Genomic DNA, 21,830 nt, shown 5'->3' with positions numbered 1-21,830 from the left:
AAATGACTCACTATCGTCACGAACTTTTAGATTTGATATTCATGTAATAGTCGTTTATTATCAGTGGATTATTGAGGTATATGCTGTTTTATTTGTTCCAGTAATTTATTATTTATTGAAACACGTCATTGTTAATTTATTATTGTTTTTTTCATTGACCTACCATGTTGTGTATGGTAGTATGACTCTTTTGCGAATAAAACTACAACATTTGTATTTCATTGTCCGAATATGATATTTTTACTGGTACTTAGCCGACTAGTCTTAAGATTATTCGAGTACTCAGATGTTTTTCAATTGATATTTCCTCCATTCTATTGCAGCTACTGATTTCTAGGCTAATAGTATTGTTTCATTATGGAATCATTTACAGATATATACTTTTTAAATTTGCAACCCAAACTACCCATTTCATATACAAGTTTCGATCTGTATGACAAAAGCATTCATCAGAAGAAATATCTGGTGGCCAAATCATTGTTTGTAAGAGTCCCAATGAATTACACACGCTGGCCGCTCTGAACCCGCCTGTAATTGACCTGTCAGCTTTAACAGCGGTTTTAAAAAAATTGAAAACAAATTAGCGGAAATGGCGTTTGATGCACGTGATGTGTCTAGTGTCAGCTGTTCTTGAATCAAGGGAATGAAAGCAAAAAAATATTTCTTAATTTTCCTTCCCAAATTATCGGCAAGTTCATCCATAAGTATCACTGGGAAGAAGTCGGTTTATGTAGTGTGATGAATTTTGATCAGTACACGTGACAACGTTGCCACTTTTCGAAAAGTTGGTCAATGGTGTTTTGAAGTTTCAGTGGACAGATGTTGTTCATAATAAGATACCATTTTTCATACTGTTTTCAGCCTTGACGTGCAGTTCGATTATGAAATTTTTGTGATTTGACATTTCATTGTTCTCTATACTTATATATCTTCTTTCTGTATGAAGTTTTTATGTGTGTTTGCTCCAAGCACTTCTGAGTCTCTGTTACTTACGTTTGAATACCAAGATTAAATGTGACAACTTCTCCAGAAATTCAATAAAACCAATTCTTATTTTAATAAAATTATGTACAGAATTTTGAGTTATTTGTACAAGAACTAGAAATGAAGGGTTCGTGTAAGAGGGCAGGTCACAAAGGAGCTGTTCAGTATGCGATGTGTAATGTGTACAATGAAATTTACGTGAGAGAAACTACACGTTACGTACGTGAGTTATACTGTAGTACAATGAAACGGTCGAAAGAGTAAACAAATTTTTGATATACCCTGTCCAATGGCTTATATTTGCACTTGGACCCTTTGTAAGAGTTCTGTGTACAAGATAAATACTGGCACAAAGCATACGAACAGCCTTCGAAAGAAATTAATCTAGCTTTTGCGTTTCTCCATCTCGGTTTTGAAATAAATTAGTGCTGTATTACACGAAAGCGAATATGTAAACTGGCCTTAGACAAACTGAATCGTGTCCCTTATAATTCATTACTGAAAAAATGGCTAGTTTTAATACTACCTTATACGACACATTAGTACACGAAGATCAATCATTATTACTCTTTTGTTTTATTTACTTTCATTGTTTTGACAAGACATAGACAGCTTAAACTGCGTAAATTCAGGGTGTTCATACCGAAGTACTATGAATAAAGCTATTGGTTTATGATTAGTAATTCTTGTTTTATGAAAAGTGGGTTTTTAAGTATTTTATGTACCCCTTACTAGTGCATTAATATCAGCTGTTCTGTAGGAATAGCCGTACAATAGACTGCCGATTATCTAACAACTGGACCGAAAGACGTAGGATAATGACGATAAACATGCAAAAAAATTAAAAAGACGAAGATAAATGTCAATTCAGTTTATATCAGAATTTATGATTTATTAAACTTCGTAAAAAAAAACAGTACAGCAACTTAAAAAAACAAACAAAAATAGTATTTAACACACTACAATTTTTTAAATGGAAGAGTATTATTTTTAGAATTTGGGAATGGGTATTTACTCTGAGCCTTCTTTTTCTTTGCGGCAAATTATTTCCTGTTTTATTGTTTTTTTAAAATTTTATCATTTTCTGCGTGGTAGTATTTATTTTCTGCAAAGCCATATCCAATTTTATGTACACAAAATGCCAAATGTTTGGTTGTCATTATATTGGCAGTTTTTTATGATCATTTTTTATTTATTTTAAGCTTAGTGACCCAGTGATACAGTTTATACAATACCGCCCAAGTATTAAAAATGTCCATGGTCCAATTCCAATTGTCACCACATATCTTAAAATACAAATAATAGAATATCTATCAGTAAAATGACATATCGCCTGAAGTAAAGAGCACACATAGCCAACCCAATACATACTTCGTATCACATCACCTCAGGCAATGTACAACGTAATATAGGTATACCTTAAAATCCAATTGCGTTTCACGAAAATCAACAGTAAAATTAATTTGATGTCAAATTTTTTTTCAGTGGAACTCCTAACGGAGCTTTTCAAATAGTTAATTACGCGGAACAAATATTTAATGTACACAATTTAGAATGTCACGTTTAAGTTACGGCATGAATGTTATACTGTAATGTTATACTAGACGACTACGAAACAAATATTCATTTTATACAGTACATAATGTCAGAATTCATGTTTGTGTTGAATAGTAAGATGGCTGCCTTCTGGGTTGTAGCGCCGTGTAGTCTGGTAGACGTTTACCATTGTTTCAGAGGGAGATCGCCATGAAGTAGGAGGCAGCAAGGACCTCTGAAACATTGGTAAACTTAAACCAGACTACACGGTGCTGCAACCCAGAAGACAGCCTTCTTCGGACTCACCGCCGTGGAAACCTCAAATCCCACTTTTGTTGAATGTCTTTTCTAAACTGCAACAGAATTTGGAAGAGAGCAGATTGACTCTGTTGTGATCTTGGGGCTTCCGCGTTGCTTATCTGGCATTTGTCCCGTCAGTATTGCATAATGCAGTGTAATTCAGCAAACCGCAGTTGAGTCTCGGAGTCGCAGTATGACGGAAAGAATAATTGAGGTCATGAATAATTCATCATACTGTTCAAAATATGTATGGCACTATTCTCTTGAGTGTTTCTTTTGTGGCACTACCCATTAGGACATTCTATATGTATATTCAGAGATATTTTCAGTCATTAATCTTAATTTAATTATTAATTAAATAATATCACGTTTATTCATCAATACAAAGAAGTATATGATACGATGAAAATACTAAAAACTATGTCGGAAGTAGTTTAATGAACGTTTGGGAATAATATTATGCAACTTATTAAAATATGATCCGCTCGTCAAAGTTGGTGGGAATGAATCTTTGTTGTGTCGAATATAAATAAAATTTACTACAGCATTGCCTTTCAGATGGCATTGGCTACTGCGGACTTCAAATTATTACCATACTTGGATTCCGCCAGATCTCACAATAGGCCCCATTATGCTCTCGTCTGTATTTTTTATTGCCAGAGTCGCCACCGTCAGATTTTTTTACCCGCTTCCCACGAATTTTGTACTTGTTCAGTGAAACGTGACGGCATTGGCTATTAGGAGTAGATCCCTACCACAAATAAAATTGTGAGTTTTCAGGTTCTTACGCGGGCGAGTATGAAGACTGTCTTACAAGTGCACATGTAGATGTTTTATCCGATCGTACTTTCCTGTTTGCTATTGCTAAGCGTATGTAGGCTTCAGTGGTGAGTCTTCGATATGAATGAAGCAATAACTGTAAATTTTGCATGAATTACTCTGTAGATTCTGTCGGAAGCAGCGCCGGCCAGTGATGAAGATCGAAGTCATGTATTGCTGTCGTATAATTGGGTCTACTCCTATATTGTGCTCCATGGTCTTTGTATAGAACGGCTGGAGAGGGTAATCAATTAATCAGTTTCCGCAAGTACCAGAGTTACCTCCCTCCTCCTTCGTTGTCCTGACCAAACCCTTCGTTCAGCGTTAATCATCACCAGATAACACAGAATATCAAGAGTTATTGAACGTAGTATACTCGAATAGAAAAATGAATATTTGTATTTCAAGAACGTAACGAACTTCCAGGCGAATGGTTTGCATTCCTGCTTCGTTAAAGCGAGGTTCCAGGTTTAAACTCTAGCTCGGAGATCGGCTATTTTGACTGTGGCTTTTCGTGGTTCTCCTTAGTAACTCCAGGTGAATGCAGGGACAGTACCAGTACCTTAAATTAGGCCACGATCGCTTTTCCCTATCCTTTTTATTAATCATTCTACCTGTCGACGCTATATATATATTCATATTCCGACCTGCTGACTGCATGAACCACAATTAAACAAATGAATTCCAAATATTCCAGCAATATGCAGACATGCATGACTGTTGTTTGCAAATAGGTTTTTTGCATTCGTGGCTGCATTGAGGACACGTCATTTCATGTAATTTGATGTGGTCATTTGGTACACAGTGTATTTCGCGTAGTGGAGGTCAGCATAGTTATGTATTAGTATATAAAAGCGAATTTGAAACAAGTGACAGAGTAGGGCTGCCGTAGCAGGATCTTTGTAGACCGGTATTCGGGAAGTATCAGGTTTGAATCTCAGCAGAGCAACAGGTTAATCTGTGCTGTACTTGACTTTGTTCAGTCTCTCAAGGCTTATCGGTGTCTGGAGATTCTCATGAAAGGGCGAGTGTAACACTTCGAAATACAGGTTTGAACCTTGTTTGGCAGGCGCTGCTGGGACCAGACGGTTTCGCACAGACTTTCTGCAGGAGTTGCCGACCCCAGGAACGGGACCACACTTCGACACCTCCGTGCCGAACAACCTTACCGGGCTGGTGGGAAAGACGGCCTACCTCAACTGTCGCGTCAAGAACCTCGGCAACAGGACGGTGAGTCAGCTTATCTCGTTCTTCCTGTTCTTGAGCTGCAGTTAGTTGGAAGGCCTACAAATATTTTGCTTTTATTCTAACTAGGGGGTGTTAGGTCTGTGAGTGACCGCTCTTCCATAAACCTTCAAACTTCTTACTTTGCTGATGCCAGGGTGGGTATATGACAATAAGTAAAAGAAAAATACAAACAAAAAGTTATTGCTGGTTTACAACCTATGTCACTCATTAAGTGTAATGTAGCAAAACTATCACATCATATTTTAATTTGTGTGTAAAGTAGGTAACCACATTTCTATGGGTATAAATTAAAAAAAAAGTGATTTATTTTTCGTGTCCCGGAATTTTACGGTTTATACTTTTTTCCCTATCATCGGTGAACTATATACTTAGTAAAACAACAAATTGAAAGACCTAGGTGTAGATGGGAGAATAATATTAAATGGACCGTATAGAAATTGAGACTGGGATATGGACTGGATTAATCTGGGTGTGGGGACCAGTGGCGGTTTCCTGTTAATACATTAATGGACCTTCGAGATTAAAAAAGCGAAAAATATCGTAACTTACAGAGCGACTATCAGCATACCACTTTAAGAAAGATTGTGCTACGTGAAGCTAATTGAAAACTGCGGTTGGTATCAACATTCAGTTCTCATGCAATCACCGAACACTTCAGCGGCAGGTTCAAGTAACTCGAAGGAAATTCATGTTTATCGGTGACATTCCCTGCGAAGGCTCACTTTTAGCGACGTCTCTTTTCCGTGCCTCTTTTATTTTTCCGGGGTTGCACAGTCCGTGGCCATGATAAACGTGTATAAACAGTTAATATGTCTAGGTAAATAGAACGTAGAAATGAAACTGAACACAGCATATCGACTTGTGAGCTATATCTCGTAATTAATTAATTAAATAACGATTCATAATTAAACTTAATGATTAATGAGCAAATAAAGTTGCAGTTGAAGGCCTTCAGTAAAAACAAATGAAGAATTATACAGGCTTTTTTTTTTGTTTCCTTCCTGTCAGGATGATGTTATATAAGCAGTGAATTATTTGCTCAGGACCGTTTCGCAGGATTGTTATCGTGTTGGGACGAGGTTTAGGCCAGGCTAATTGCTTGTTTGCAGGGCGCGTTATAACTGACTAGGTCTAAATGATGCTGAAATTTTGGCCTTTGCGGTACAAGTTGCTGGTGTTCTGTAAGTCAACAGATTACTGCTCGTAATCAGTGGTCCCATAAATCTACCGGTATTGAAAGGCCGAACATAAATCACTGAATGCAATAAAATTCTTGGATTATACATAAGCTTATACATTCATATAACGCTTTGTGACAGATGTTGTAGACTTTTCATTGTTTTAAATGCCTGTGCGCCATTGAAAGATTAATTTGTGTGTTGTGGTTCATGCGTTTACTTCACATTGTGATTCAGAACTGTACCGTTATTGTGTAGGCAACGTTTAATTAATAGTGACAAAAATACTCTTAAATTTCTGCAATGAAAACTTCTGGCATTATTCCAGATAATTAGTTTCAAAGATTCTGCCAACATCCTACTGACAAAGAAGCTCATAGTACAGTTCTATCAAGAAATTTGCATTCTCTCTTTACATACTCAGCAGTGTTTATAGAAGGGATAAAACGCGGCAGTTCCTAATTAATAGCACAGCACAATCAAATATAATTGAATAGTTTATTTACTGAGGCATTAATGACTTACTTGGAAGAGTAATCGACGAACTAGCCAATTAAATTACTCAAACTACATCACTAAAACTAATTGTCTGGTATTAGAATCTCAATAGAAGCCTCCGCTAAATAGTAGTCTGCTTTCGACCAGATTCTCGTCATCTGGTTCAGTCCAATTCATTTATTTCTTAAAAATCTGTTTACTATTAACTTTCAGCTGCCAACGGGGTTGTTTACCAAGAGATTTGTCGTAAAAATCCGAATATTTGTTGGTAGGTAATTTAATTTACATTTCACACTGTGTTATAAATGTCTTCTTGGAATGAATTAATGACATAAACAATTAATATGATAATATTTCAGTGTAAGTTTTATAGTTTTATATATTGCACATTCGGTGAAATTACGTTCAATTATGAGTATGTGAGTTGTGTGTCTTAAATATGTGTATGTGCAAGTTCTGTTTGGATTAATATCGATATGTAGGCTATGCGAGTGTGTGAATATGAAGTGTATGTCACATACAGACTGTTTAGAAAATCAAGTTTTGGACTACGTATGACTTGAAATGAATCGGTAACCCCTCAACGTGAGATATGTGCATGTGGATCGCAAATATACCCAACACATAATCGTCAGAACGTACACGTAGTGACAGAACCAAATCATAAACATGCTGTATACTAATATTTAGTCATGACGCGAAAATTATTTGTGACGTTATGGACGAAAAACCGGTATCCGAATATTGGAACATGCCTCCTCCGTTAAGTCTAGTTACGTCTGACATTTTTGCATTATTCATGAAGATGGCTGGTGGTGCCACCTGAGGATCGCTTTAGCCGTGTTTAACAATCTCAGGTGCACAGTTGCGCTGGAGTTATGGCAACGAGAAAAGAATTTTTAAAAATGTCCTGCACTTCTAACGCCCTACTTAGTGTTTAGTCACTCGTGTGAGCTGAAAGTATATGCAAGTAAACTGAATCAATACATCCTAATTGGTTCTCCTTACTGTGTTATAGTAAAAACGTTAGTATATTTTATATATTTTCTTAGAATTATGTTATATGGTAGTCTTCAGTGAAATTCCAGGCGTGTTGACATATGTTTCAGTAAAGTTAAAAATAATTTTGTCTTTGAATCAATCCTTTTATATTCTGCGGTGTTTACAGTTGCTGTTATTTCTTTCTAATTCTTTTCAAGTTTGTATACAGTCTTGAAGATGGAAGCAACGTATTCTTCTCATTCGTTGGTAACGAGTACAACCAAATGATTATACGGCGCTAGAACTCAAAAGACAGCGTGTCTTGTAGACTTATAAGGAGGTTAACAAGTTGAAACCATACTGCGAATTTTTATAGCTCCCCATAAAATTCTGAATGTAATGTCAAAAGACATCATTTCTTTTCGCCTGTTCCAGTGGTGATAAAATTTCGGTATAAATGTGAATCATAGAAGGAAATATATTCTCTCTTTTTTCGTGCATACTTCTCCTTTCATGACAGCGCTACTGTCCCGTTTTTCTGTAGGACGGCGTTAGCTGGAACTTATCCAGAATTTTACAACCTTTATCGAAACGCAACCTGCGCTTTATCTTCGCCTCTTCTACGTTTCACCTCTTTCCTCTTTACATTCTCAGTGTGTTGGTTTGGGCTGAAGCGTTGTGTCATTAAATTATGATTGTTATTATTATTTATTTAGTGTTCTGTCCGACGACAGGTCCATATGAACAGATTCCTTCCATCCTTTTCTCGGACTGAGACCTGTTCATATACGTTCTTGGCAGATCATCCAGAAGTGGTTTGCCATTGCCTTCTTCTGTGTGTGAATGGAGTAACTGTTGGGATGCCACGGAGAAACCGGGGAAGCCCCCGGAGGAAAACTCCGTGTTGCCTAGGCCACGGCCTTGCCAAACACAAGTTATAAATTCGGGCACCGCCGGGAATCGAACCCGAGACCCCCAGGATTACAAGGCTAGCGTTCTGACCGCTAGACCACCGTGGCGGTTAAATTACGATATTAGATTAAAATATGTAAGTGGCTAAACGGTTGTATAACTTTTCTTAGATTTGAAGTCACGAAACTAGTGCTATCATCTTTGCTTTTTATTTGTGTGACGTGGTTGCTGTTAGTTAAAATGCATCTTCTTGTTTCATATGAATTTTTCTAACCTATAATTTGTGCACGAGTTCGCATTGCTGACGAAGCAGTTTCGTGTAGCAGTAACTCTGAGACTTTTGTACCTGGTAGAAAGAAAGTGAAGTTACGAACAGGGATAATTGTTTTAGCTTAATGATACCTGCAGCAGTATGGAATCTTCCAGAATTGAGACCATCAGACCAGGAACCGTAAAACGTTAATCAGCCACCGATAACCTTTGGTCTTTGTATCTGACATGTCCGTCACGTCGTCATTGTGACAGCTGGTCACGTGCTAAGTACGAAAGCTTCTGCAACTATGCATGTCTGTTAGGACCGGAATTAGCACAAGCGTATACCTAGAGCAGTGCTTCACAAACGTCTATCATTACACAATTCGTAGCGTGAACCTGACTATGGAACATGTATTCAAACATTTTAGCCCGGAATTTAAATCATTTGTGTACTTTTCAAAGATCGCAGCCAATCCACCGTTTCCATCACAACTTATGCACATTTTTAAGCCATCCTTCACATGTAATTTACTCTTTTAACCATCTGAAACATTAAGCTAATATAAACGATATTTGAAGGCCTTGGATCAACAGTGGGCTAAATACAATCTTTCAGCTAACATTGTAAGATCCTGAAAGACACAGATTTAATGTACCAAGAGAAATATATCACATGTGGCTTAGCCTGCCACTGAAGGCCCGTAACAAATTAGGGTGTTTTAGTGAGATTAAATTTTTTATTATTTTATATTTTCTAAATTTGTGGGTTAGTCCATTCTTGCTGCCATGTCTTTGTATAAACATGTGTTATCTATTTCAAAGGAAAAAACCGAGCGTCAATACTATTATAGGAATAATAATTTCAAACCATAAATACATTCTGTGGTCCAAATTCATAGATAATTATTGTTAAAGTGGGCGGTGCATAAAGTAAACACTGTGCTATACTAGTTTTAAGGGATGCATCATGTGCGTGTTGATCGTTAGTTTGACAGTCCGTCTTTAACCACTATTTACGAAATTGCCATTCAACTAATAACTTTCTCCCTTCCATTTTAGCACATGCTTTTAAACCCGAGGAGGACAAAATACTTCTACTATAGGTCAAACTTCCTATGATCCCAGGTAAATAACTATTACAAATACTTGAAATGCAATCACATTGATCTATGCGACTGTTATCTGATTCAAATATATATACAATTCAGCTGTCATGTTTGTTAGTTTCGAAAACTAGAAGAGAGCAAACTGAAGGTGACCAATTAAGGTCAAAAGATCTTAATAAACTTTTAGACTATAATGAAACGTTGTGTGGAAAGACTGTCAGCGTAATTGGTACTTCAGAACTACGGTATGCAATTGGAATAGACTGCAGGGGCACGATATTTATTCAAGTCTACAGCCCAAATTTCTTAATTTACCTTGTAATAATAATTACAAAATAAATCAACCATTCCCGTTTACCTCCCGAATGTAATAACTATGCGTGTGGTCCAGAGAAAATGTATATTACAATTTGGATCCCACTAACCTAATAATATTAATTCTGGAACTTTTATTTAACGGCGTTGTTCTAACCCTTCCGATTACAAGGCGTCGAATGTTAAGTTCGTCATCACGAATAGTGAGTAATCAAGGCTTTGACCTGTTTCTCTCAAGCGGTGAGCATGATATACGGGACCCTGTGGAGGGTTACCAGTCTAGCAGTCCAAGGATGGCAGTCGATGAAAATGCAGGCGCACTGAACGCCTGCTACACAATCTGTAGTCCGCAGAAGGTCCTCGCAGAATGTGCAAGAGTGTGATACGCCGCGCGTAAAAACATTTTTCGATACACTGCAGTGGAAGCAGGAAGTGTTGATTGTGACTCGTATTTCACCCTCGTGTGTACAAAGACATGAAGGGGAGGAAACGGTAATGTTCCACAGCGCAGGAAAGAAAAGGAGTCACAAGATACAGAGGAAAGGAAAGACATTCGCGGAGAACGGAAGGAAATACATAATGAAAAGAAGCGGTTCAAGCAAATTGCTAAGGGAAGGTCTTCCAGTATTTTATGCCCTTCGGCGTTACGAGGCTAACGGTGATAAATATGGCTGAGATGGCATCGCTAATATAAATAAATAAAATACAAAGGCCTATGTGTAATTTACATGAAAAGTTTATATAAAATAATGCTGGTGCTTCGGCTTTAAATATTGCGATTAGATACAGAAAAGAAACAGTGCCATTTGCAAGGAAAAGGTCTCAATTTTTCTTTTTGTGAGCTGTACTTCGGCGTTCTTCGACGTGCAGTCCGGCTGTTGCCAAATGCGCTGTGATAAATGTAGCTGGAGCTCACTAGAGGCCTGAAACTTGGGATTATACTAAACCAACTAACATCTAGACCAGGAGACGGCGAAATGTTCTGTTGTCGTGACATTTTTATTACGTCTTAAAACGTTAACACCCCACCCGAATCTGCGTTGTCTTATGCCCCCCCCCCCAAATTTGTACCCCATTGTATGTAGTGTATCGTTTTATGGACTGGTACAATTATATTTACGTGCTAAAAGTGTTCTGTATTGGACTTACATATACATACAGTGGCCGCGCGGTCTGAGGCGTGAGCCTTGTGCCACTTGGTCGCTGGGACCGTGGGTTCGAATCCCACTCAAGCCATTGCTGTTTGTCCGCGTTTTTCTGTGTTGTGCTGTCCTCTGTATAGGAAAGGCCTTGCGACGGGCCGATCCCTCGTCTATAGATCAAGTCAACGAAAAGTTGGGACCCGCAGTGCTCAGGCACTTGAAGAACGGGTCGTTCCCAGTATATATAGACGTTTAGGTTACACTGCCTGCTTCTCTGAAATTAGCAGTGCCTGTTTTATGAACCTTTAATGTCCGTGCTATGAGAGGGATAAATAAGGACCGACGGTGTTGATAAAACAGCGTAGTGTCGTGTTTGAATCCGCATTAGACTGGCTGCTTATTTCTTTACAGACTGATACGAAATTGATACTAAAGTTTAAAAACCTGGTGTGAAATTTCGCGCGTTTTGTGAGTTGTTACATAAAATGAGACCTTTCTGGCGTATCATCAAAGGGAAATCTTGTGGGAAAATTTCGTGCTGGCTCTGGGATCTTGTACTCGTGCTGGACTGTTCTGCTGATCTGTCAGTAAAGTGATCACACTGCATTTCAGTAGTACTGCTGACCAAGTAAACTTACATTGAGGGTTTGTTTGGTAAACAAGTAATAGTTTCATATGAACTGAAATGTTTCGTTATAGTTTGTGCATACTTGCTAATCACTGCAAATTAATTGCGTTTCAGTGCACAGGGTATAGGCCTAATACGTATTCTATGCTGTCAATGTTTTAAAAACAACTTTTAGCTCCAGGGGTAAATAATTAATTTTGGATCATGAATATTAATGAAGTGTTGCAGCTTTTCGAAAGGTCAGTTATTTGCCACATGCGCACTGGATAGTATTACATTTGTAATAGTACAATTGTTTAAGTATTACGAAATTGGATAATTTAGGCAGTTATATAACATATTATAGCAAGTTTTCCTATTTATAGATGTTGACGCAGTTCAGCCAAGTTGATAGAAATGTTTTTCTGATTAGAGCTCTTCGTCAGAAGTTAACACTGCCCAGCTCTTTAACAAATTCCTTTTATTTTATTAAAGTTAATTTTCATAAGATATTTATGAAATTATGTTGTGAATAATTATTTTGCTTTAATTGTAAAACTCCTCCTTAAGCATTGTTATCCAACCTCGTGTTATTTTCTCTTAAGTGCAAAATTTTTAACCAACCTGTTTTCAAACACACTCGATATATTACTATAGACCGTACAGAGGAAAGACAGCGGAATGTGCAGATCAGGTCCTCGCTGTGCAATGTTTGCCTTACGTTAGTCTGCATTTATAATTATTCTTATTGTACCAAGTCGTGTTAAAACAAATATTCGACTCTCTTCCGTCACCAAGTTCATTTAGGTTATAACAACTTCTGTTTATCTTTGAAAACTTGTAATGTAAAGGGATTTTAATTGTAAAAGGAATAAAAATTTACATGTGCGGGTGTAGAACTTGGTCTGCTCACCCTGAGAGAAGAACATCGGTTTGGACTGGGCTAGGAGAATATTTGGACGTAATCGGAGAACGTGACAGAAATGTTGAAGTAATTTCGTAGGCTGACGTGGAGTTTTAACGTCTGTGCTCTTCACCAGATACGAATATTAAACGTTTATAGCGATTGAACCGGCGTGGATGAGTTAAGTTGGGCACCTGGAAGATCGAAAGATTCCCGTGTCTCGCGACAGGAAACATTAAGGAGCTCTTTTGAGTGCGGTAATGAACTTTCGGGTTTTATAAAAATTTGGAAAATGTTTAACCAGCTGAGCGATTGTTAGATTTTCAAGAACAATTATTCTTACTTGGAAATACAAAATGAAGAAGCAAAGGTTACGTGGTAACGGCAATATTTTCTTAGGTACAGGACTTCTATTTTTCTTTTCTTTTCAAATTATTTGCCAAAGATCAAGGCAAACTACAAACTTATAAGTAAAGGAGAGTATTTTCATATTGGTTTCCAGTTATTATTAGAAATGTGTGCAGATTTTTGCATAAAGGAAGTCAAACGCAGAAGCAGAGGTTTTTTAAAAGTAAATATCGCTATATCGAAGTAGAATACATGAATATGTATTGGGCAAACCTTTGTTTCGCAATATCCTGCTTCTTTATAACAAATAACAGCAGTCTGGTATTTGCAAAGCAAGGTTCTTTTGTGTTCAAGCAATGCCATTTCAAAGAAAGAACGTTGGCAACCAATACAAGAACAGGGTGGAACGAAGATAGAATTTTATTCGATATATATCGAGAAATGATTTTTTTAGTACAGAATGAAATTTATATACGCATTGCAGTGTATTGATCCTTTAGCATGTGAGTGAGGAAAATATTCTATAAAACTACTGCTAAAATTATTAAATTTTTGATTGAATTTTACATCGCAAAAATGTGGAGACAATTTTATTTGAAACATGAGAGTTTGTATATCTTAAATATTTTACCATAGGGATCATGGCCGGGCTCTTGTGAACACGTGAACTTTCTGGTTCCATAAATGAGGGGAATGTCTTGAGTATCTGTGTGATTAATAGCTTTTCTGAAGTTTGTCTTTGAAGTCATTATGTTTTGCATTAGAAGCCGTATTTATTCCTTTAAAGGCTATTGGTAACTAAATGTACCACCTGCTTTAACAATCAATAACTCTGCATTTCTGCTTGTTGGCTTTGTATGATTGTTACTGTAAGCAGGGATTATTTCCTAAAACAGAAATAACAAGTTGTGCTTTTAAATGGTGATGGTGGTTTATTTGTGGTACGAAAATTCATTTTTAAATATGAATTACATGAACTCCAGCTTCAGAGGATAATGATGTTGGTATTTCCTTCCCACATTGTCAGTCGGCAATTATTAAACTCTCATTGTTTCCCTTCTCCGTTACTTGAACTGTCAGTCGCCTGCGACCGTATGCTGTTTACGTGCCTTCCGAATGACTCCGTTAATTGTTTTCATTGTGACATTTTCACAGTACGATAACTTTTTATGACTGTAAGGAATTTGATCACAATTTCCGTGGACCTAACAGCAAAGAAGTTTTAATTGTGTTACGATGTCTGTCTATCGAATTTCTGTAAGTTGTACTGGACCAGGTGCTAAATAAAGTAATTTATTGCGTAGATATATTGTATTTTTAAATGTTACGATCCAGTTGCTAAGTGGGTAACCTATATGCTTTCCAAACTAGTTGAATAACAATGGCCGTAGAATGACCAAATTTTCCGTTGTGCCTTTAAGTTTACATTCGTAATTATAAAAAATATTTTAGTAGGTCCTGTAAGCTACATTTGATTCTTTTGCTTATGGAAATTTGTTGTCTTCTTACGTATTATCGAACGTCGTGATCGAGTGGTTAACATTTTTGCTTCGTATTCGGTAGGTGCCGGGTTCAAATCTCGGCCTGGAGTCGTATTATTTTGACTGAAAATGTTCGTTGATTTAATCAGTCCGTCCAGGTAAAGTCCAGGATAGTAGATTTTACCATGACATCATTACCTTTTGTTCCATATTGTTTAAAATTTATTATTTATTACTAATTCTACCATTCGACTCCATTAAGCCTGAACTACTGACAACATTAATAAACCACAAGTAAATAATAATTCAAAGTTTCACGTCAATGCTCAGAATTTTCACTCCCAAAAGTGTATCTGTTGAAACAAAGTATGTTATACTTCCACATCTTTGATACAAGGAACCTGATGTCTGAGCAGCATAATATTACATACAAATTACGGAAGATTTGAAGATAGCATTCTTTGTCTGGCTTTAGTTTATGCAGCAGATATTCTGCTTTACAACCTCGGCCCCCCCCCCCTTGAAAAAACAAAATAGTTAGAAGGGATAATAACTTCCGGGATTTAATCCCCTGCTGCTCTTTTACAAATCTTTAATACACGAACTACAAATTAAATGTAATTTTGAACTCTGCGTAATCGCAATTTCTGTGAATTTCAATTACTTTGTGGAGCATAGTAATTTATATTTCAGATATTCAAAGAAGCTACAGGTTTCTAAATTGAGTAGTCTTTCTGGCAAACTTCACGTGCCTGATTATATCTTCAGCTTTGCTCCTTCCTTATACCAGCGACGCTTTAATCCAGATCAAATTCCTTCCACGTCGTTAACTCTAAATTCCGACGGAGCCCCTTTTCATATTGATTCCACCGCTCTTAAGAGAGTTAGTTCCGAGCTTCTAGGAGAACTATTTTACGACAGACTGTTACTATTGTTTACTTAAAACTAACTGCATAATTGTTACTGTGGTCTGGGGTAATTTGTGTTTAGAATTATCACGCAGAACCTCAGCTTATAAGTACGAATTAAAGGGTATACACAGCATTTTTCAGAATTAAATTTCAGTATTCGCCGAGGTTCTAGATTCATCTAGTTCAGTACGCCAACCAGTTGCGGGCCATTGTGAACGCGGTAGTGAACTTTTGGGTTTTATAAAGTCGGAGAATTTCTTGACTAGCTAAGCCACCATTAGTTTCTCACGAATGTTTCCATTTCATGGAGCTGGTTAATTCCACTATTCACTCGGAACGACTAAATGGAACTTCGAAGATAGCATTTCTGTATTATTTAATATGCATCACGAACACCGTGTAATTACGAAGCTTCTTAATTATCTTTTATAATTTCTTGATCTCAAACTTCTTATATCAGTCGTCTAATTTTCCCTTAGCAGACGATCTTTGAGGTGTTTTCGAAATTAAGGGTGGGGGAGAACACTTAGCTCCTGATTTGTTATGCTTGGTACACTCAGACGAGACCCTCTCTCTCTTTGTGCTGCCAGCTGTTATGTACGTGGGAAGTTGTCGTCTGAGCTGCTGTTATTGTACTCGTAAATCCATTTCTGGGATATGTTGCAGTGCCTCAAGTCGAGTATGTTTGCTACGTCTGACTCCTCTGTGAATATGGATAACGTATAGCTGTTAGGTAGTATCGATCTACCAACTGCAGGCTGAGGAACACGTCTTTTTGTCAACTCTTATCATCAATATTCAGAATTGGGTTAAGTACGCGAATATTCTTGTGGTATATGTGGTCTAGCCATATTCACATTGTCTGCACAGCATATAAATATAACGTAGACCCATGTGGCTTTAAGAATATTGCTACGAACTCAGAGTTTAAAATGTTCTAGGTGTTAGTATCAAGTAATACAGATTACGTCCCATACAGTTTTCTCAAGAGTATGGTCCGCTGATAGTAGCTGCTTTAATGGTTACAGCCATTGTATTGCATGCAGATCGGTAATGATCTAATCAGTACGGCAATTTAATCTCCAGATTCGTTCTTGAAACTAGGAAATAAAACTGCGCCTGAGTCATACAATATCTGATTATTGTGGTTTTCTGGGATATGATGCCGTGTATCCTTCTAGGCGGTTACCAACGTTTTGTAAGAATATACCGCCTCCACCTTTAAGTATAACTGAAAAGTTCTTTATAACGCCGAAAGATGGATTTTCTTTAAATATTAAATAAATTAATTGTTTTAGACTACTTCAAATTGAGGATGTAGATGTTAACGAACTGAATATTTTATATAGCTTACCAATCTTTTTTACGTTGAACCGTTTATGAATAAATCGAATCGATAAAACTCAAATTGAGTTTTATGTGAAGTAAGGTTTGTTATTTAGACGGTATGAAGATAACTTACATATTATTGACTAAATTACTCCCCAATCGGAAATTTCGCCGAAGTCCATTCAGTAGTTTCGGAGAAGTACATACGCCTTACCTTATCATCGTGGTATATTTTATACACTTTTGTGCAAAGAATGCTTGAAGTGGACATAAAGAATATTTAAGAAACGGTACAAAACTGCGTCTCATAATAAATTTAAAGTGTGCAGCTCGCAGTAGGGACTATCTTTTCTTTCACGTAATTGCGTCATTCTTTATAGTGACGCCATTTCTTATCCCGATTCGCCTTGATGTAACTGACTGTGCCAATTCCAAGGCCTTCTGCGCACAGTGAAAGTCACGTCAAAATTCCTTTTGCAGTCACCACAGTTTCAGTCTTGATTTTGCCCTTTGAAGCCTGCAGCTCATCTAAATGTTTAACAATTCGGTCCTTACCTCAAAGAAGCACAGCATGCCACCATTACAAGGCTAAGCTGTTTAATGCTGTTTAAAAAATAATTTGTTTTTATTATAAGAATCACATAAACACAATCCGTCGGTAAACTGAACAGCTAAAGTATGTTACAGTAAGTTAGTATTAAAGCACGTGGTATATACAGGTATTATACCACTGCGCTTTAAAGGATTGAATAATACGAAGACATGTTGAGGGTGTTTCTGATCAGGGTGAAGAGTATAATTTTTTGCGTAGGCGACGGGAATTAAAAGGACGCTGGAGAAAACTGCGTAATGAGTAGCTTCATAATTTATATTCTTCAACAAATAGTATTAGATGGTTAAATAAAGTACAATGAGACGTGTTGGAAGAACTAGGACATTATTTAAATGGATTTTAAATAAATGAAAGTGAAAGTATCTGCTGTATTCAACTGGTTCAGGACAGGGGTGGGCTGTTCTGAACGCTGTAATGAGCCTTCGGGCAACATACAGTGAAGGAACTTCTACGACTGTCTGTCAGATTCGTGAGCAGAACAATAGAGTTATCTCCATTGCAAGATTTGTGTATGGTCTAAATTAATTTGAAGTACAGTGGGGCATTAAAAATCATAGAGAGCGGTTTTAGAACATAATTTGTACTGCAGGTAATAATTCAGGTTCTCAAGGCGACGAGTAAGGTTGTCTTCCGCGTTGTTGCACCGCGTAGTCTGGAAGAAATTTCAGAGGTGTTCTGCCTCTGTCCTAGACGGCAGTCATCTGCAATGTGCACTCCTGTCTGAAGTGAACTTACGCTTTTATGATTTTATTGCACTCTTTCATATTCTGTGGAATTGTTTTCGTCCGTTGGCTTCCCTATAATAAAAACGCCCTGATATGTCCCACCCCTCCATCTGCTGGTACTCTTAATGGAACTGCATTGCAGCATTGGAATTATTCTAGTAAATGCTTTGGGAATTACTGAATGCTTTCTTCTTGAACGGAGCACCTATTATCTATCCCAGAAAGAACTTTGGGAGTTTTTCTTTGCTGTTACTACTTTATCAGTTTGGAAGTCGTCCATTTGTCTTCTCAATCGTAATAATCAGTTGCACAGGAAACGTACTCATATCCGTTCAGTACTCCGCCAGTGGGTGTTTCTCCTTGTGACTGAGTCCTGTATTATAAATAATTGAGTCCAGCGACAGTCAGTGGCAGTCAAACGGAAGCGATACGTGCGTGCTTATAAATAAATATCTTTGAGTAGTGTTAATGCGGATGTAATCCTGTAGTTTTGCATTTATAGGGTTCTATCTGAAATGATTCACTGTAGCTCACGCTACAAGAGCGAAAGATTTACTCTAACAAAGCAAATTTATTTTGCAAATGATAACCTTTTTTTTCTGTTTTGCCGAGCATTGGCTTCGATATTCATTTACTGAATATACAGATGTGCTGTTTCAAATATATTTGCACTAAGCCTATAGATATGGCACTGCGTACTGTCAGAATTTTTTCCCCATGTGTTTCATGGAGTATTTATTATATAGAAAAATACTTTAAATTAAAGTTGTACAAACTATATTGGACTGATGTGTGCCTGGCATGCGGTAATAGGATCCACTCCATTAGTATCGAATCCCACCTTCCAACTTATTCCTTCGAAGACTGTCTTCGTAAACTACGATCCATTTCAAATGTTCGATGCCTTGTAGTTTGTTCCGAATGATCCGTCTGATTCCAGGTATTTTTAAAACGTTTCGGAGCACACTTTTGTCATCACAGTTTGTTAACCGTATTTCAACCCCGCACCCCGCCCCAACGCAAGAAAACCACACATTGAGCACCATTGCTTATTAAATAGATCTACATTTACAACTCCCATCCACATTAGACAGAAGATCCAGTTTTCCTGTAGACACCAATTACAAATTCTGGGAAATTCCTGTAACCGTTTAAAGTCGAAGCACACCTAAATAATGTTTAGTCTAACAATGTAATTTTATACAAATAAAACACAACAGTTTGCAGTTATAATGATCAGTTTGTTAACGCTGTTTAAGAAAATAATTACAGTTTACAGTGAGAATCGGTACTCATAAATAAAAAAATTCATGCGTTCTGATTGTTAAAGAACGTGGAACATACATTTATCACTTGGCTTTTAAGCAGTTTTTGGGAAGAAACTCAAAAAAAGACACTTTGTGAAAATACCGAAAAAATTTTACACTCTTTCTGCCGGTTTAGGGATATTTTATTCATTGTAAGACTTCAAATGGTGCAAGAAAATTTAATAGATGAGTGATTATTGAATAATCTAAATTTCTGTATCTCTTTGTAAAATTGATTTTTTACGTAATTAGGATCCGTTAAGTTAGCTAGGTTATCCGACTCTTTACTCAGTTATACTGGGATGAAAGATATATAAACAGTTTACGTGACTCTTGGCTTGATAATTACAGGAATTGTATTTCCCTTGTATTCTGTTGCAGCTGTAGTAAAATTTACCTGCTCAGGTTAGAGTTCTAGCCTGATGAGTTTACAAGATATTAATTAAAAGCAGATTAAATTCCAGAAATGCTTGCTGTTACTCAGTTCGGAATACTTTGCCTCGTCTCTCGTACCTAAAAACGTAAAAATTAATGTAGGCAAAGTGAAGACATAATGTAGTATTATGTTGCTATATATAAGCTAGATAGAATTTTGGTCGCTCCGGAAAATATTTCGAAAAGGTGAGAGGAAATAGCAGGAAGGTAAGGACAGTTACGTAATGAGGAACTTCATTTAGTCTCTTCTTCAAATATATTTGGATTGGTAATGGGTTTTCAGGAAAAATACGTTATCGATTGTAAAAGGCTTTCAGAGGAAATATACGTATACGTACTACAAGGAATCGTCATTACTCAAACATAAAACTTTTTTGTATTAATTCTTTTGGCATCTTCTTTGCTGCTATCTGTGTTCACTGTCCCATGACTGGTGTAATGGACATGAAGATTTTCCTAACGCTTTAGTCATACAGTATAATTTTTCGACACCGATTCTTAGACATCATCAAATGTAAGACAAACACCGATTTTTGAGAATATAAGAGGTTGAAAAAGTGAAATCGTAAAATCGACGAAATTCGGTATTATTGCCCTGTTTAAATCAAGAAGAATGATACGAACAGGACTTCACACATGGGAGAGATGAGAAATTCATACTTAATTGTACTAGGAAATTGCCTAGCTGTAGGCTTGTACTAAGTCTCTGTGGTACTTTACATTGTCCTGCTTAAAGCCGTGAATTGTATTTCGATTTTAAGTATGGTGCTTGGGCCCATTTTCGTCTTTGCATGTTATTCTGTATTGGAAATTGGGCTCAGAAGACACTCATATGCTGTGGAGTGAAATATTGACGGCGCGAAAGACCACTAAATTCTCCCTACCTTTGTTTGTCCTTACTCAGAATTCATTATAGTCTACAATACGTCGTATGAAAAGAAAAACTGGCGTGCCTTTGTGGTTCCACTTTTATCAAAATATACGTTGTTAGAGGTTTCCCGCGACCAAGGTTTCTGGCATCCATCTTTGAGAAGCGAAAGGAAGAGAGAGAAAGAATGAGTGCATGTGCTTCTGTTTGAAACGCTTTCCACGTCGTGCACGACATGACATGATACTTTATTACAAAAATTCCGAAGTCCATTGCCGTCAGCTGCACCTCCTATCCGTTGGTTTAGCCCACTAGCTTCAGTCTGACCAATCAACAGTAAAAATCAATCATTTTTCCGGGGTTGCCTCTTCAAGAGGAATTTTTCTGTAGGCATTTTTTCTAATAATTGCCGTTGTAAACTTTTTTTGAACACAACTGTACCTGATTTTCGAAACAGAAAAAAATACGTAATTTTCCTAGTGCTGTCCCTTAAAAAATAAATTTTCGTGCATAACTTTTTATAATACCTTCCATTTAGTTGAAACCCGCCCCTGTAGAACCTAAGTTTTCTGTACATCGCTGGACATAATTATCGAAATATAAAAAGTAGATAATTTTGCCTGGTGTCATTCAAAGAGAATTTTATTTTTGTATTTACTTTTCATTCCCACTAAATGCGTTTGTGCAATTTTGGGACACTGTTGAATACTAATTTTAGGTTTCTTCTCCTGACCCCCTTCTATCTTTTCAGTAAATTGTGCTTGTATTTAAGTTAACTTGAGAGATATACAAACCCCTGTAAGGGACGTTGGCGATCCGTGTACCAACACTAATCTACGTACGAACATAAATACATAATTGTCCTTAGCGGAGTTCGACGTCGGGACCGCAGGATTTGATTTGACACTGACTCCATCTAGTAGAGTCCTTGTAAAGGTAGATGCCGCTCAAACTCTCCCGTTTTTCAAGATACACTTTAACAGATTATAAGATGAAATGCTAGTATAGAATCAGTTGTTATTATATTA

At 37.0% G+C, this 21,830-nt stretch overlaps 1 protein-coding gene across 6 annotated transcripts in view; it reads left to right on the top strand.

Moving 5' to 3' along the window:
- The window catches only part of LOC110836951 (defective proboscis extension response 8), a 468,836-nt gene that overhangs the window by 342,287 nt on the left and 104,719 nt on the right, over window positions 1-21,830 (top strand). For all 6 annotated transcript variants that reach the window (XM_022078722.2, XM_087340061.1, XM_087340060.1 and 3 more), the window contains one exon: window positions 4,709-4,869. In XM_022078722.2, coding sequence (XP_021934414.1) covers window positions 4,709-4,869 — 161 coding nt within the window. The remainder of the gene's footprint in view (window positions 1-4,708; window positions 4,870-21,830) is intronic.

Source organism: Zootermopsis nevadensis, unplaced genomic scaffold (assembly GCF_977971745.1).
Source record: "Zootermopsis nevadensis isolate Lab colony 2312 unplaced genomic scaffold, Znev_1.0 Znev_ptg000061l, whole genome shotgun sequence".
NCBI lineage: Eukaryota > Metazoa > Arthropoda > Insecta > Blattodea > Termopsidae > Zootermopsis > Zootermopsis nevadensis.
Note: the sequence above shows the minus strand (reverse complement) of the source record. Positions and strands in the feature narration are given on the sequence as shown.